This window comes from Lithobates pipiens, unplaced genomic scaffold (assembly GCF_037356315.1).
Source record: "Lithobates pipiens isolate NorthernLeopardFrog02 unplaced genomic scaffold, aLitPip1_a1.2 Scaffold_10, whole genome shotgun sequence".
In the NCBI taxonomy this organism is placed as follows: domain Eukaryota; kingdom Metazoa; phylum Chordata; class Amphibia; order Anura; family Ranidae; genus Lithobates; species Lithobates pipiens.
In genome coordinates, this window is record NW_027507686.1 from 36,033,241 (window position 1) to 36,050,553 (window position 17,313).

Sequence of the window (17,313 nt, forward strand, 5' to 3'; positions counted from 1 at the left end):
TGCGGCAGCGCTGAAAGCTGAAAATTGGCTTGGAAGGAAGGGGGTAAAAATGCCCGGTATTGAAGTGGTTAAGAGAAGTTCTATGCTATGATTTGCATGCACATTAATCAGTATAACACAAATAGATATAAAAAAGACATTTACAAAGTTAAGTCAGTTTAGCATTTTATTGCTTTATTTGATAACCTATTATTTTCCATAGAGGATAGATGATGTTCTGAGAGGCGGTAGCCATTTTTATTACTGGTAGACATCATAGAAAATCTATTGCAATTATTGCTAGATATAAACTAATTGCACTTCTTATTCTGAACATTGAAATTGTTGGTGTTACACAAACATACATTGTGGGGGGAGTGGGAATTCTGCAGATAACCAAGTAAAACCAAAGACCGGTTATACTGGTTTCTAAAAGGTACCTAGTCATATCACTAGAAATGGTTATACAGGCACAATAGTGTGACATTAGAACTTACTAAGGGCTAATACTGTGGCCAGAACAGTGGCTTTTGCTCAGATGTGTTTTTAAAATCTGTGATTACATGGCTTTCTGTAATCGTTGACAATGATATTGTGTAAAGGTCACCATGCACCTTACAATCTGAACATTCAATCATTGCACAATCAACTTTAAACTCATCACACACACAATACAATCTGATTGTATGATCTTGTTTAGATCTATCACCGACTACACTATATTGTCAAAAGTGTTGGGACGCCTGCCTTCACACGCACATGAACTTTAATGGCATCCCAGTCTTAGTCCATAGGGTTCAATATTAAGTTGGCCCACACTTTGCAGCTATAACAGCTTCAACTATTCCAGAAGTGCATTTGTGAGGCCAGGCACTGATGTTGGACAAGAAGGCCTAGTCTCCACTCTAATTAATCCAAAAGGTGTTCTATCGGGTTTAGGTCAGGACTTTGTGCAGGCCAGTCAAATTCCTCTACCCCAAACTCGCTCATCCATGTCTTACTAGACCTTGCTTTGTGCACTGGTGTGCAATCATGTTGGAACAGGAAAGGGCCATCCCCAAACTGTTCCCAGAAAGTTGTAAGCATGAAATTGTCCAAAATGTCTTGGTTCGCTAACGCCTTAAGAGTTCCCTTCACTGGGACTAAGGGGTGAAGCCCAACCCCTGAAAAACAACCCCACACCATAATCCCCCCTCCACCAAATAATTTGGCCCAGTGCACAAAGCAAGGCCAATAAAGACATGGATGGCCCAAAGGTTTTCTATTGGGTTTAAGTTAGGACTCTGTGCAGGCCAGTCAGGTTCCTCCACCTAAAACTCACTCATCCATGTCTTTATGGACCTTGCTTTGTGCACTGATGCGCAGTCATGCTGGAACTGGAAGGGTCTATCCCCAAACTGTTCCCACAAAGTTGGGAGCATGAAATTGTCCAAAATGTCTTGGTTCGCTAACGCCTTAAGAGTTCCCTTTAATGGAACTAAGGCGCCAAGCCCAACCCCTGAAAAATCAACCCCACATCATTATCCTCCCTTCACCAAATGATTCGGACCAGTGCACAAAGCAAGGTCCATAAAGACATGGATGAGCGAGTTTGGGGTGGAGGAATTTGACTGGCCTGAACAGAGTCCAGACCTCCACCCCACAGAAAACCTTTGTAAGGAATTAGAGCAGAGACTGCGAGCCAGGCTTTCCCATCCAACATCAGCGCCTGACCTCACAAATGCGCTTCTGGAAGAATGGTCAAACATTCCCATAGACACACTCCTAAACCTTGTAGTCGGCCTTCCCAGAAGAGTTGAAGCTGTTATAGCTGCAAAGGGTGGGCCAACTCACTATTGAACCCTACAGACTAAGACTGGGATACCATTAAAGTTCACATTTGTGTAAAGGCAGGCGTCCCAATATTTCTGATAATATATTGCATATAGTACAAGGGCCTGCCTGATTGAATACAATACAGGATATTATATCGTTTTGCTGATTGTATGGCCAGATTGTCACTTGTTTGGCAACCCTTAGGCCGCGTACACACGGGCGGATTGTCTGCCCAACTTAGTCCGCTGAACCGTGTTTCAGCGGACAATCCGCTCGTGTGTGGGCTTCAGCTGACTTTTTCAGCGGATTGTCTGACGAACAAAGTCTTACGGAATTTCCGTAAGACAGTCCGTCCAAACTTGGTTTCAGCGGACAGTCCGCTCGTGTGTAGGCAAGTTCGACAGACTAAGTTTGGCGCATGCTCAGAAAGGATTTACACGGCGAAGGTTGCATTGCAGTGTATTGGACGTCGAATTTCTCGTCCCGTCGTACGTGCTGTACACGTCATCGCGCAAGTTTTCGGCGGACTGTCTGTTCATCGTGTGTGGTCAAGTCCATTCATTCAAATTTTGAACGGACTGTCTGTCGGATTGTCTGACGAACTTAGTTGGCCAGACAATCCGCCCGTGTGTACGCGGCCTTAGATTTACCAAAATTGCCAATTGTGTTATGTGTTGCTGTCAAACCAGACGTGAAGCTGCGGCACTGATCTAAAGTGTGCACCCCCCCCCCCCTTCCCATGCTAAGTATTTTATCTATGATAGGAATTTAAACTTTTACTATTTTTTTCTTTAGGGGGAGGATGCAAGAGCAACAAGGGGATACTGACGAAAACACAGATAGGAAATATAAACTACATGCAGATAGTGCCTCAGCGAGAAATATAACCCAGACCACGTCCTGCAAACCACCTAGCTGCTATGCAAAGGTGTGTGCAGACTTTTGCATTAGGGTGTGCACCCCAAAGCTCAAACACATCTTTCTCTGCGGCCTCAGCTGCACTGGACAGTGAATGAATGAAAAGTGCTCTGTGCTGAGTGGCTTCCTGTTCATTCATAAACGGAAGCATAGTAAACACAGTTACTATGCTTGACTTATGATTGAACACAGTGAGTGAGCTTGTTCATTTAGAAAAGGAAGGGGCTGGAAAATGACATACTGATTAGCCCCTTCCCCCACTCTCCATTATGAAATCCCCCCCCCCCCCACACAAGCGGGGGGGTGGGGTGGGGGTAGAGGAGAGGATGGAAGCTAGCAGCACTGCAGTGGGGGAGTGCAACATGGGGAAGGGGATGCCCGGGCACAAGGGGTAATTGGCAACTCGCACAGGCACACTCCTGCACATGCCTATGCTGCTGTAGTGTCTAATGAAACTCTTTAAAAGGTAAGTGCACTTTAAATAAAATGCATTTATCATTTTGCTTCTTTCCTGATCCAACCTAACCTACCGTCCCCTTCCATAGATACATATTTACCTACATCAGGCAATGTTTCTGCTTACATTCAGTGGGGCAAGTCCTCACTAACCTGGCTGCACCTATGCATTAGTGCCCCATATAAATCTAAGGGGCTGGGTGGAGTCTGGAGACCGGAAACGGTCCCATAGGTGTCTATGGGGTTGGGTGGAGTCTGCAGACTGGAAACGGTCCCATAGGTGTCTATGGGGTTGGGCGGAGTCTGGAGACCGGAAACCGCTCCATAGATGTCTACGGGGTTGGGCGGAGCCTGGAGACTGAAAACGGTCCCATAGATGTCTACGGTATTGGGCGGAGTCTGGAGACTAGAAGTGGTCCCATAGATGTCTATGGGGTTGGGCGGAGTCTGGAGACCGGAAACCGTCCCATAGATGTCTATATGGTTGCAATGGCAGTTGTAGCCAGAACAGTGAAGACTTGCACTGCTGGATGTAAACAAACAACAGAATTGCAGCCATTTTGGGGGGAAGTGTGGGTTAGGTTTGGTCAGGGGAACAAGGCATGAACGATAAGTGCACTTTAATTTAAAGTGCCCTTATCCTTTAAATAGCCATTGCAGCCATATTTTTTTTAGTTTGGAACAGAATGTGAGAAGATTAGAACCTCTGTCAGGTGTTCATTGCTTTTTCTCTAGCCCAAGGGTGCTCAACCTTTGAAGAGGCCACTTAAGTGATTTGGTAACCGGTCACAGGTCCCAATCTAAACGAGCCCTTACTGTCCTGAGCCCCCATAAGGCCCCTTTCACATGGGGCAAAACCTGCTTGCCCAGCTGAGAATCTGTCCACTGATCCCCCATTGAGCAGGATGAAGTGGGCAGATGCGAGTTCTGTGTCCACTCCCCATATGCAGAGCGGACACGGACACAGCTTGCTCTGCTCTATGGGCCTTCTGATCCGATCTGCCCAGACGGATTGGATTGGCGGTAGGCAGGTGTAAATGGACAGAAGTCTATTTACATCTGCCGCTCCATAAAGGTGAATGGAGGGTCCGATTGGGTCTGCCTGAAAACAGACAGGGGGACCCGATCAGGCCGATTGTGTGAAAGAGGGCTAAGGGCTCATGCACACTGCACCTCAAAGGAGCTCAAGGAAGCTTCTCCTACAGGCTTTTGAGCTTTTATTTTTTCTGCCTGGAAACTCCCCTCTAATCATATGAAGTTCCCAATTTACGTCTGAACCTGCAAAGTTCCCCTACACTGTAAGGGGGGACTCTGTAGATTCTGATGTAAGGGAGAACTCGGGGGATTTTGACATAAGGGGTGCTCTGGGAACCCTGATTTAAGGGGGAACACTGAGAACTCTGATGTATGGAAAAGACTCCCCCTTCTTCACAATCCAAGCAGTTAATTAACCCCTTGGCGCCAGCCACACGCAAATATGTAGCCTCTCCTCGGGTGGGCTTTGGCGCCGAGTGGCTGCATATTTGCGTGAATTAGTGTGAATACAGCTGGGCTGACAGCCAATCACGCCTGCCTCCCGGCATCCTAAATAGGGTTGCCACCTTTTCCTCAATTCAAACCCGAACACTTTAGCGACACAGAATTTTTTTTATACATATATTTTGCTAATAAATAACATTTCTAATCATATGAAGTTAATAACAAGAGTCCCCCTTTACATCAGAGTCCACAGAGTTCCCTTACACTGGAGAACTCTGGGGACTCTAACGTAAGGGATGCTCTGGGAACCCTGATGTAAAGGGGAATACTGGGAACTCTGATGTACGGAGAGGACTCTGATGTAAGGGGGAACACTGGGAACTCTGATGTACGGAGAGGACTCTGATGTAAGGGGGAACACTGAGAACTCTGATTTACGGAGAGGACTCTGATGTAAGGGGGAACACTGTGGCCTCTGGTGTAAACTGTGATGTAAGGGGTCCTCTGAGAACCCTGATTTTCCTTAGTGTACTCACTCAGAGGCAGAAGAGAGAATGGGGGGGAGACTTCAGTCACAGACAGGGATGGATGGTGAGCTCACCCACCCCTTGGCGACTCTCATCCAGATGTATCTGAAGTTGCTGGACTTCAAATTTCCAGCCCCCACTTTCCTTTTCTGAGGCACAGCGCCAAGGATTGGAGTGTGGGTAGACACAAACTGGTAGGGGCGGGAGGAAGAGGAGCACATTGAGCCCTCTCTCCTCTCCTGTCTGTGTGTGTGGCGGGGATGGGGGGGGGGGAGGGATTGTTAGTGTTGGCTTTGGGCAGCATGAAAGAGTGTGTAACAGACACTCTCAGCTTAGACAACTGTAGCCAGCAACCCTGCTGGGAGACCATAGTCCAGTCTGAATAATGTGTCCAGGTTTCAGACAGTTTGAAACCCGGACACATGATTCGAAACCCGAAATTGTCCGGGTGAATCCCAGACAGGTACCAACCCTAGTCCCAGACAGAGTGCATTTATTATCACTCTTGCCTGGGACAGGAGCCGGCGCTATAGAGGAAGCATTGGCTTATGCGGCTCTGCTCCCTCTGCAGCCGCTTGCTTCCTCTACCGATGGCTCCACCCGCAACACTGATACTCTGGGATAGCTCTTGGGTAGATTTCCCCCCACATCCTGTGTGTTCTCTGAAGCAGAAAGCGAGCAAAATCTCTCCAGCCGTGGCACATAGTAATAAAACAAAGTATTGCAGGGAAGGGCAAGACCTTTTGTCAGTTTTTTTTTTTTTTTTTTGGTGTCTTGAAGATCTCCTCAGTTCCCATGTGGTCACTAAAAGAGGAAGTGAGGTGAAATCTCTCCAACAGATGACAGATAAAACCAGACAGAGGTACCTACCCATCCTCACTCTAACCAAAACAAAACAATTTGGATGGAGTTGAGAAGTTTCCTATAGAACTAGAGTAGTCGGTGATGCCATGTGTTTTTGGATGTCCATTGGTATAATAGGAAGGTGTAGGCTTGTCTTGCTTGTGGTTCTACTTGGTGAAACATCACGGAGATCAGCAGCAGACAGCGAAGCCGGGATCAGGTTATTTTCTGTGTTTTCATGTAATCTCAGAGCAATCTCTTCTGTGTTGTCGCTGAATGTCAGATCACGTTGAAGCTGTTGTGGGTCTTCCAAGGAGTACGGCGGAGGCTCATCAGTGGGGAGGTAAGATCCCGAGCTTCCTGGAACCACACACTCTTCATAGCTAGAAAAACAGACATCAAGGTTACTCACATAGGCCTTAATAATCATATCAGCCAACCAGAAATGATCCTTCATTACTGAAAAAAAGAATTTTGACCTAATAATGTAATAGAAACCACTTTCCCTATATTGGCAAAAGTATTGGGGCACCTGCCTTTACAAGCACATGAACTTTAATGCCATCCCCGTCTTAGCCCATAGGGTTCAATATTGAGTTGGCCCACCCTTTGCAGCTATAACAGCTTCAACTCTTCTGGGAAAGCCGTCCACAAGGTTTAGGAGTGTGTCTATGGGAATGTTTGACCAGTCTTCCAGAAGCGCATTTGTGAGGTCAGGCACTGATGTTGGGCGAGAAGGTCTGGCTTGCAGTCTCTGCTCTAATTCATCCCAAAGGTGTTCTGTTGGGTTGAGGTCAGGACTCTGTGTAAATCGGTCAGTATTATCCACCCAAAACTCGCTCATTCATGTCTTTATGGACCTTGCTTTGTGCACTGCAGCGCAGTCATTTTGGAACAGGAAGGGGCCGTCCCTAAACTGTTCTCACAAAGAAAGTTGGGAGCATGAAATTGTCCAAAATGTCTTGGTATGCTGACGCCTTAACAGTTCCCTTCACTGGAACTAAGTAGCTAAGCCCAAGCCCTAAAAAACAACCCCACACCATAATCCCCCTCCACCAAATGATTTGGACCAGTGCACAAAGCAAGGCCCATAAAGACATGGATGAGCGAGTTTCAATTGGAGGAACTTGACTGGCCTGCAAGAGTCCTGACCTAAACCTGATATAACACCTTTGGGATGAATTACCATCTCGTCCAACATCAGTGCCAGACCTCTCAAATGTGCTTCTGGAAGAATGGTCAAACATTCCCATAGACACACTCCTAAACCTTGTGGACGGCCTTCCCAGATGAGTTGAAGCTGTTATAGCTGCAAAGGGTGGGCCAACGCAATATTGAACCCTACAGACTAAGACTGGGATGCCATTAAAATGAATGTGTGAAAAGGCAGGCGTTCCAATACTTTTGGCAATATAGTGTAGGTGGAATGCCCCATGGAAGTAGCATTCACTACTTTGCTGTTCATCTGCTGAAGCAAAGTGAAAAAGCACCATATACCGTAAACTGCAATTTAATCTGGTCAGAGCTTACACAAGGCTAGAGGCTTTCCTTCTTCACCATTTGCAAACACTCAGGCCTAAAGATTGGCTGCTCAGATATTGAGCAGTGCATCATTGGAGGAAAGGGAGAGACACATGGACATCCTCTATACTGAGAAGTACCAGCTATTACACTTGTTGCTTTGCCCTGCATCAGAAAAAAAATTAAGGAAATCAAATGATTGTATACAATGGGTGGTTCTTTCTTGTACCTGGATTCATTGTGGCACCTCTAGCTAACGATCCTTTAGACCCCTTTAAGATCTGATGGATTTGATCCGAAGCTATCTTAAGCCTCGTCCACACGATCAAATTTCGAATGGACATTCATCCGTTTTTTTTGTTGCATGCTAGTCTCGTGTTGAAAGTGAAGAGGTTACTCACTATATGAAAATTTTCGTATGACAGAATACAGCTTCAGAAGTGTGTTACATAGTTAGTCAAGTTGAAAAAAGACACAAGTTCATCCAGTTCAACCACAAAAAAACTAAATATATATTAATAATATCATACAATCCCATATACCCAATTCTATACCCACAGTTGATCCAGAGGAAGGCAAAAAAAAAACAGCAGAGCATGATCCAATTTGCTAAAGCAGAGCAAAAAATTCCTTCCTGATCCCCCGAGAGACAATTGGATTTTCCCCGGATCAACTTTACCTATAAATGTTAGTACCCAGTTATATTATGTACACTTAGGAAATAATCCAGGCCCTTCTTAAAGCAATCCACTGAGCTGGCCATAACCACCTCTGCAGGGAGTCTATTCCACATTTTCACAGCTCTTACTGTGAAGAAACCTTTCCGTATTTGGAGATGAAATCTCTTTTCCTCTAGACGTAAAGAGTGCCCCCTTGTCCTCTTTGTTGACTGTAAAGTGAATAACTCGACACTATATGGACCCCTTACATATTTGTACATGTTGATCATATCCTCCCTTAATCTCCTCTTATCAAGAGTGAATAAATTCAGTTCCTCTAATCTTTCCTCATAGCTGAGTTCCTCCATGCCTCTTATCAGTTTGGTTGCCCTTCTCTGCACTTTCTCCAGTTCCCCGATATCTGGTGTTGAATAGTTTCGTATATATTCTTTCGTTCCTGAGCATGTGTAGTCTTGCTCTTACGATTTTTTTCGTACGAAAACCTTACTAATTAAAACGAAAATTTAATGTTGAGTTCATATCCGACAAAAATTTTATAGTCTGCACATCCAGCTTTTGTCTGACGAAAAACCGGAATCGGCTATCGACAGCACCATATTAATGAAGCACCCTGGAGTTTAGGCAGGGTTGTTCCTCACAAATTTACTTACCAGGAATAATTATCCTGGTTGATTGGCACCCCTGATCTAATGCAACCATTCTCAACCAGGGTTCTGTGGAACCCTTGGCTTTCTCCAGAGATCGATAGAGGTTTCTTAAAAGAGAAGTATAGCCAAGGATTTTTTTGGCCATACTTCTTTTGTGGGTCACTGGAGTGCACTTACTTTTGCTCTTGTGTGACCCAGAGCCAGTTGACGTCACAGAACCGCTCCAGGCTTTGAAAGAATGCCAACCATATTGTTGGGATCCACCCAGCTGCCTGTTTGACAATGTAAGGGTCTTCCTGATTGGACACAAATTAATTGGATAGTTTAGTTACGACCTCACATTACATTTTATACATCTAAAGCTGATTGTACAAAGAATGTATAGTCAGATTGTAATGTGTAAAGTGGCCTTAAAGCGGGATTCCACCCTAAAGTGGAACCTCCGCTGATCGGATCCCTCCCCCCCTCCGGTGTCACAATTGACACCTTTCAGGGGGGAGGGGGGTGGAGATACCTGTCAAAGACAGGTATTTTCACCCACTTCCAGGCATAGACTCCCGTGGGAGTCTACGCCATCTCCTGCCCTGCCGCGCTGTCTGCTGGGACACACACGGGTCCCAGTGACAGCACGGAGATTTCCTATTGCGCGGCGCGGCTCGCGCATGCGCAGTAGGGAACCGGGAAGTGAAGCCGATTCGCTTCACTTCCTGATTCCCTCACCTAGAATGGTGGCGACAGCAGCCGAGAGCCGAGCGATCGATCGGCCTCGGCTGCCGGCATCGCTGGAACCCGGGACAGGTGAGTGTCCATTTATTAAAAGTCAGCAGCTGTAGTATTTATAGCTGCTGGCTTTTAATATTTTTTTTTTTGGTGGAATCCCTCTTTAAGGAGCTATGTTTCTACTGACAAGAACTTAAAGGAACTTTCCCCTTATTCTATTGACCAGTAGGGATGAGCTCAGCCATGTTCGAGTCCTTATCCAAAGCTACCCGAGCAAGCCCACCAGAAAGCATTCCCAGCCCCAGAGCTGTATGCATATGAGGCCTCATTGCACACGGACGTTTTTACAGCCGCTTTTTGAGATTTTTTTGCAGCTTAAAAACGGCTGGCCATGTTAGTCTATGGCTTCATGCCCACCTAGGCGTTTTTGAGCTGCAAATGGCATAGGCGTTTTTAAGCTGTAAAAAAAACCCAGGATCAGTGCTTTCCGTGGCGCGGAGCTAGAGCTGTAAAAATGTGAATCGCGGAAAAACGCGCATAAAAGCGTAACATATTTTCTTTGTTTTCTGTGGCATTGTGGGAAATTTGGGAGTGCTATAGCCAAGAGATGTGTTTCTTTAAAAAATGCTACTTAACGCCAACGCTAAAAACGCGCAAAACCGCCAATGCAAAACGCGGTAAAAACGTTTTTAACGCCGATTTTTCCAGGTGTTGAGCTAGCTTTGCAGCCAGTTTTTTAAAACGTCCGTGTGCATGAGCACTAATGGGCATAAGAGGTTGAAAAAGTGTCCATGAATAGCCTTCTTCTCCCCAGTAAGACAAGGTCATCTACATCCAACTCATTGACCACCGCTCTTCTACACCAATGAGTTTCTGCCCACAATGTTTTTAAGCTGCTCTGTCTGCAGCCTAAAGCAGATGGTCGGTAAATTCAGATCTGAGAGGAATCTGAAAGCAATTACAACGTTGTGAGTCTGAAATATGCTGCTGGATAATACGGAGGGATGATTACTTCATGGCAGCAGATGCTCCATAGATCCTGTAAAACAAATAAAGACTTCTCTCCTTCGGGAATAATTCTCTTCTGAATACACAACAGATCACATTAAACTGATAGAATGCAGGTGATTGCAGAATCTTAGAGACTCTATGGAAGGTGGCAGATGGCTTTCTCACACCGCAATTTTCTATATAATCATGTCGTATTTTGGGGGGTAGATTGCTCCCTTAGCCAGCCTTAACTTAGACCAGCCTTTCTCAACCTGTTCAACACTTAGGAACCCTCGAAACAACTTCTCAGTCTCAGGGAACCCCTGCTAAAAGTTACTATGATCTACAACTCATGATACTCTATATGTAATGGTCAGTGGGAAGAATGCCCCTTACATTTGTGGTCATTGGGAACAATCACCCCCTTACAGATAGCTAAAATGTTCAATGATGTAAGTGGGAACTTCTCTGAAATGCAGAAATTGCTCATTGCTCAAGGAACCCCCTAGCAACCTCTAGAGCAGGCATGTCCAAAGTCTTTTGTGGCCCCCGACGATCTCCCAGCGCCGGGTCCACCAAAGATATATAGGCTCAGTCTGGCTGCCTCGGGTATAGGAGGTGGTAAGAGTGCCATGCACACAGGAGTATTTCCTGTTTACACGGCAGCCTCTGTAATAGGAAGTCCCATCTCCGCCATTGGACGACTGTTCTGTCCATCAAAGGAGGCGGGACTTTCTCTTAAAGAGGCCGCTGTGTAAACAGGAGATTCTCCTGTAGGATATCTTTGGCGCTCGTCCTGCCCCCTCCATGTCCCCTCCAAGGCTGCACTGATGGCAATGGTGGGTGCATTCTTGGCTAATGGTGGGTGCATTCCTGGCAATGGTGAGTGAAATCCTGGCAGTGGTGGGTGCATTCATGGCAATAGTGGGTGAATTCCTGGCAATAGTGAGTGAAATCCTGGCAATGGCGGGTGCATTCCTAGCAATGGTGGGCGCTGCATTCCTAGCAATGGTGGGCGCTGTATTCCTTGCAATTGGAGTTCTGCAGATGGGCACTGACCCTTATTTTGCTTCACAGTTCTTTATTTAAAATTGTACATTTTTTCCTGAAACTTCCCTCTTAAAGTGAAGGTGCGTGCTATTCGCCAATAAAGACGGTATATCCAAATAACATGCCCAAGCTCATCTCTTTACTCACACACAGCCACAAACGCAAAATAATTCTTGTTAGGCAGTGTATTAGTGCTCGAACGAACACACTTAGACCGAATTTTAATGGTTTAATTGTCAGGCAAAATGGTCGGCCCTCACGCATGTTCACTTCATCAAATCTGGCCCTCTTTGAAAAAAGTTTGGACACCCCTGCTCTAGAGGAACCCTAGGGTACCATAGAACACTGGTTGAGAAACCCTGACTTAGATCTTCTCTCCAATCATTCAAATAAAAAAAAAGGCACCATTAGAAATTTAAAAGGGCAAAGATAAAACATATATTTACTTTTAACTCAAGGTTTTGGCTTCCCTCAATAGCTTGGAGATTGTCCCCAGCAGCCATTCGCAGTAAGGGCACAGGATCCTCTCTCTCACTTTACATCTCGTAACTTTTTGCCTCTCCTCTGATGATACACAGGAAGATTCTATGCATTCAGTTCTTTAGGGGAACAGTCATCGGGGTGGGGGGAATACATTTTCCCAAATATTTCACAAGATATCACATTTTTATGAACAGTCTTCCTAGAAGGAACTGGTAGCTTTCCCAACTAAATCTATTTTTCAGAACTTACTTGAGAATAGCAAACAGAGTTGAATGCAGTGAGAGATTTTTGTTTTTGGTGGAAAAGTTTACTTAAGGCCTCATTTACATGGCCATACCTAAGCGTATGTTTGTGCAAGGGCCGTATTCGCCCGCACGGAGATGCACAGGTGTTCCGTGCATCACCGTGCATGCAGTCCTATTCATATCAATTGCATACCTCCCAACATTTTGAGATGGGAATGAGGGACACCTACTAGCAAAAGGTATGTAGCCATAGGATACCTACTAGCAAAAGTATGTAGGCATAGGACACGCCCCCTCCGCCACACCTCCTTAAAGGAGAATTAACCAAAAAAAAGGTTAATTAAATCCACAAGGGTATTTCTTTGCCACTACTATTCCTTTACATTGGCTTTTAAAATTTACAAATGCAGCAATTTAGAAATTGGATAAAAGGATTAGCACTGGGAAACACTTTTTGAACGATAAATAGTGCATTTTATATACAACTATATAGATCAGACCACAATGAGGGACAAATGAGGGGGAAAGAGGGACTAAGGGACTCCAAATCTGGCACAGTCCCTCGAAATCAGGGACAGCTGGGAGGTATGCAATTGGGATGAAGCAGCTGAAATCGCATCGCACAGAGATTGCATGTTATTTTTTCACTGCAGTGCGGTGTGAATCACATCCGATCTCTGACATCATACTAGTGTGAATTGATCCTTTAAAGCAAAACTAAGGGCAATTTTTATTTTTTGCCAACAGCAGGCTCCTTATTTCAGAAGAGACATGAATGCGCAGCTCGGTTTACATTTCCAGAACAGTACTAGTGTGCCAGGATAAATGACTCCTGTGCATGCATGGAAGTGACATCGTCCCAGACTGGCCAGCCACAGACTGGCACTCTAAGGAAGCCGGATATAATATGCTGGAACCAGTGTGGGACCTCATAGCACAGTCTGTAGCAGGCTGATACTGTATGGGGCTGAGCGCTGTAACAGGTGGTACTCGCGTTTAAGGCTCTATGCATTTAGAGACTAATGCCGCGTACACACGACCGGACTTTTCGAGGGACTAGGTCCGCGGACTTTCGGTGGAGTTTCGACTGACTTTCCGAATGAACGGACTTGGCCACACACAATCACACCAAAGTCAGACGGATTCAAATGTGATGACGTACGACTGGACTAGAATAAGGAAGTTCATAGCCAGTAGCCAATAGCTGCCCTAGCGTTGGTTTTTGTCCGTCGGACTAGCATACACACAAACAGATTTCTCGGTCCGGCGGATTTCTGGTCGAAAAATTTAAAACATGTTCTATTTCTAAAGTCTGCCGGATTTTTGGCAAGCAAAGGTCCGATGGAGCCCACACAAGATCGAATTGTCGGACGGACTCGTTCCGTCGGACCTTTGCTGTCAAAAAGTCCGGTCATGTGTACGCGGCATTATGCTTGAAACACAGAAGACCTGCGTTAAGAGCTGACCCAGACACCCTGCCAGGCCTTCTGCCTGGGGATTGGCAGATTACCTCAAGTATGCAGATCAAGGCTTCCTACCCTCCACCCACTAACTTCCAGAAGCTTCTACAAGCTTCTAGAACGAGGGGGAGGTACTAGACACCTGCCCTGCAGAGCCCTACAGCCTGACCTAGAGTAACCTGACCCAATAACAGACACACACAGCTGCCACAAGTCAACAAAATACATTTACCTACTCTAGTTGCACACTAGAGGGTGCTACAAAGGGAGTAGGGTTGACTGGTGCACTGCAACCATTCCTTACTGAAAAGCTCCACTACTCAGCAGGTTGGATATGCTCCCTGGTTGCTCCTCAGGATGTCATTTTCAATTTTGACTGAAGTGTACCTTTAACTTAATATCACCGTAGCCCCTAATTCCTCTTAGGAACTGTTCACACTGACATTCGGTTAATGTCACCATCATACCGAGCGATCAAAACAGTTCATCTATTAAATTCTGCCACTGCTTAATTTAAACTAAATTCACCGTGAAGGGCAGCAAGAAGTCTTCTGTCTGAGCCTCTAATCTTTCCCTCTCCATTTCACATCAAATAAAGCAGATGAGCCTCTATGATATCAACCACACCGTTATTTCATTCATTCTCCTAATAGGACATATTAGCATGATGGCCATTTATCCCGCCTGTCAACTATGATTTACGTAAATCGTCCCTTCACTGACTCAAAGAGAAAAAAAGAAGTTAATGCAGTATTTATTCCAAATCTAATTTGAAACATGGTAAAATAAAAAATGGACAAACTCAGTGGCCAGCAAATTGAGTAGAGGTTAAGTCAATTAAATGATTAGTGTCCTAGAACCTACCACCAATCAATGTCTTATTGTGGAGACATATCTTGTGCAGAGAACGGCTAGAGGGTGCTTGTTAGTTTATTGGCTGTTTTTGTGCTTATTTTATTTACAACTAAACCCCATGATCCTGTGCAGTTTAGACCAGCCTTTCTTAACCAAGATTACATGGTTGGTCAAGGTTCTTTGAGCAGTCATGGACTGATCTGCTCCAAATGGAGCCTGTATAGTTCTCTCACCAGGGTCACTTGGCAGAGCTATCGGAATTGCACCTGTGAAGCCTCTCCTTTCATATCTCAGACACCATTGACACTAATGATCATGTTAAGTGTCGTAAGAAGCATTTTTCCAAGCGACCACCCATGTATTGGGGCATTACACCGACCACCGCTAAATTGAGCATTCTTTTCACTGACCACAAGTGTAACACGACCAGACTTTCCAGCAAACTAAGTCCGATGGGATTAGTCCATTGGACAATCCGATCGTGTGTGGGCTAATCTGTTCATTTTTCGGGAATAAAATCCAGCGGACCTAGAAATAGAACATGTTTCAAATCTATCCGGCGGACTCAATTCCGACAGACTCAAATCGGGGAAACTGCTCGTCTGTATGCTGGTCCAACGGACCAAATACGACGCAAGGGCAGCTATTGGCTACTGGCTATTGAAAGTCCCGTTTACGTGATCACGTTCAAAACGAACGGACTTTCGAACGGACATAGTCCGTTCGTGTGTGGCCAAGTCCATTCGTGTGTGGCCAAGTCCATCGGAACTCTGCCGAAAGTCTGTTGTGAAGAGCGTTGGATCTAGTTTGCCGAAAAGTCCGGTCGTGTGTACGCGGCATAAGGTGGCCTTTCTCTTATTGACTACCAACGTGGTTTAGCTAAAGTGCAGTGATCTGCAGATTATATATAATTAGTTTTTTTAGCAGACATTCCTCGAGACCTAAACATTATTTCAAGGGGTCTTTCATAATAAAAAGGTTAAGAAAGGTTGGTTTAGACCCTCATCACCCCCATCCTCAATACAATTGACTTTAAATATTTATAACAAATGCCTTAAGCCGACCAAATAGGGATCGAAATTCGGCCAGTTCAGCAGGGACCATCCAAATTTCAATCCATTTATGCGCACCCTGGTTGTACACAAGTCAATCCATTGATCTATTTATGTACAACCAGCCTGCTGAGTTTTTCCCCAATGATTAGTGCCGCCTTCAATTGCCAGCAACACTAATTATTGTGTTCTGCCGACAGGGAAGGCTCACTGTGCTTGCTGCCAGCAATAGCGCTGCGGGAGGGATTCCCTCATTAATAGTGACTGTGTTGTTCAGGGAATCAAGCTATTTTTTTCCTTCTACCCATGTTTAAAGTTAACCTACTCAATAAAATCTCATAAATAGCCAATGGCACTGATCGTTCGGGAAAAACCTAGCAAGCTGGTTGTGCCCAAGTTAATCAATAGATTGACTTGTGTACAACAAGTTAGTCCATACATGGATCATAATTTGTCAGGTCCCTGCTGAACTGGCCAAATTTCAATCCATGTATGGCTGGCTTAAAGAGGAAGTAAACCCTAATGGGTTTACTTCCTCTTTCATTCCCTGCAAAGGCAAAGCATAATGGACTACTATGCATCGCATAGTAGTCCATTATGTGTCACTTACCTGACACAGGAGCCAGCGAAGTCACCGCTGTCCCCTGTAGTCCGGCGCATCCATCTTCTTGGTGGGGTCTCGCAGCTCCGCCGCTGTCATTCGGTGAAGCGGCGATGACGTCACTCCCGCGCATGCGCACGGGAGCCGACACGCGCGCCATCTCCGTTGTTGAAGATGCAGCGCTTAGTGCGCCTGCGCGCCGCTGTCTACGGTGCATGCGCCTTAGACAGCGGTGCCTGTCTTCGGGCAAATATCTCCTAAACCTATACGGTTTAGGAGATATTTCTTGGACCTACAGGTAAGCCTTAATCTAGGCTTACCTGTAGGTCAAAGTGTGTTGTAAGGGTTTACAACCACTTTAAGTTGAAATTGCCACTTGTAGTCTTAACCAGATGCCTGTGTGACAATGCAGGAGCACTGTTACTCTATAACAGGAAGTGCCTGAATAAGGACCTTCATGGTAGGATTACCAAGTATTATTTTAGTGAAAGCTATTTAAAATATAGAAAATAACATTAAGGGCCTGGCTTGGATTGGGGGGGACCCCCACATCTTTTTTTTAATTATTTTTCACTGGCAGCTCATTTGTTTAGCTGGGAATCCCCTGATTGACAGCAGAGATGAGTCACTGGTTGTTAGGACACCGGAGGGTGCTGGCTCCTAACAACCATTACAAATCACAGGCAAAAAAACAAAAAAAATGTACAGTATATACAATGCATTTTTGGTGCCACTCCATTAAAGTTTGTGGGGCCAAAATCATATTGCAGTCACGCCAAAGTGGTGCAGGGACCTTTTAAAATGGCATTGTAGTCATGTTGCATTGACGTGAATGGGCACCATTGAAAATAATGTGATTTCCATTGTCATACGATTCTGTGCGACTGAACATTCCCAAAGCTAAAGTGGAGAAAGGAGTGAACCATAAGCTGGAAACTGAAGACATTCAAGGCGAGAAATACCAGCACACCAAGGCTCTCCAAAACGGTTCC

General features: G+C 45.3%; 1 protein-coding gene across 6 annotated transcripts in view; it reads right to left on the reverse strand.

The window, feature by feature from the left end:
- Positions 1 to 153: 153 nt before the first annotated feature.
- Positions 154 to 17,313, reverse strand: part of BEAN1 (brain expressed associated with NEDD4 1) — a 49,678-nt gene continuing 32,518 nt past the window's right edge. For 5 of the 6 annotated variants that reach the window (XM_077454274.1, XM_077454265.1, XM_077454255.1 and 2 more), the window contains one exon: positions 154 to 6,400. In XM_077454274.1, coding sequence (XP_077310400.1) covers positions 6,097 to 6,400 — 304 coding nt within the window. In that variant the 3' untranslated portion in view covers positions 154 to 6,096. The remainder of the gene's footprint in view (positions 6,401 to 17,313) is intronic. The other variant, XR_013262732.1, reaches the window with a different exon arrangement.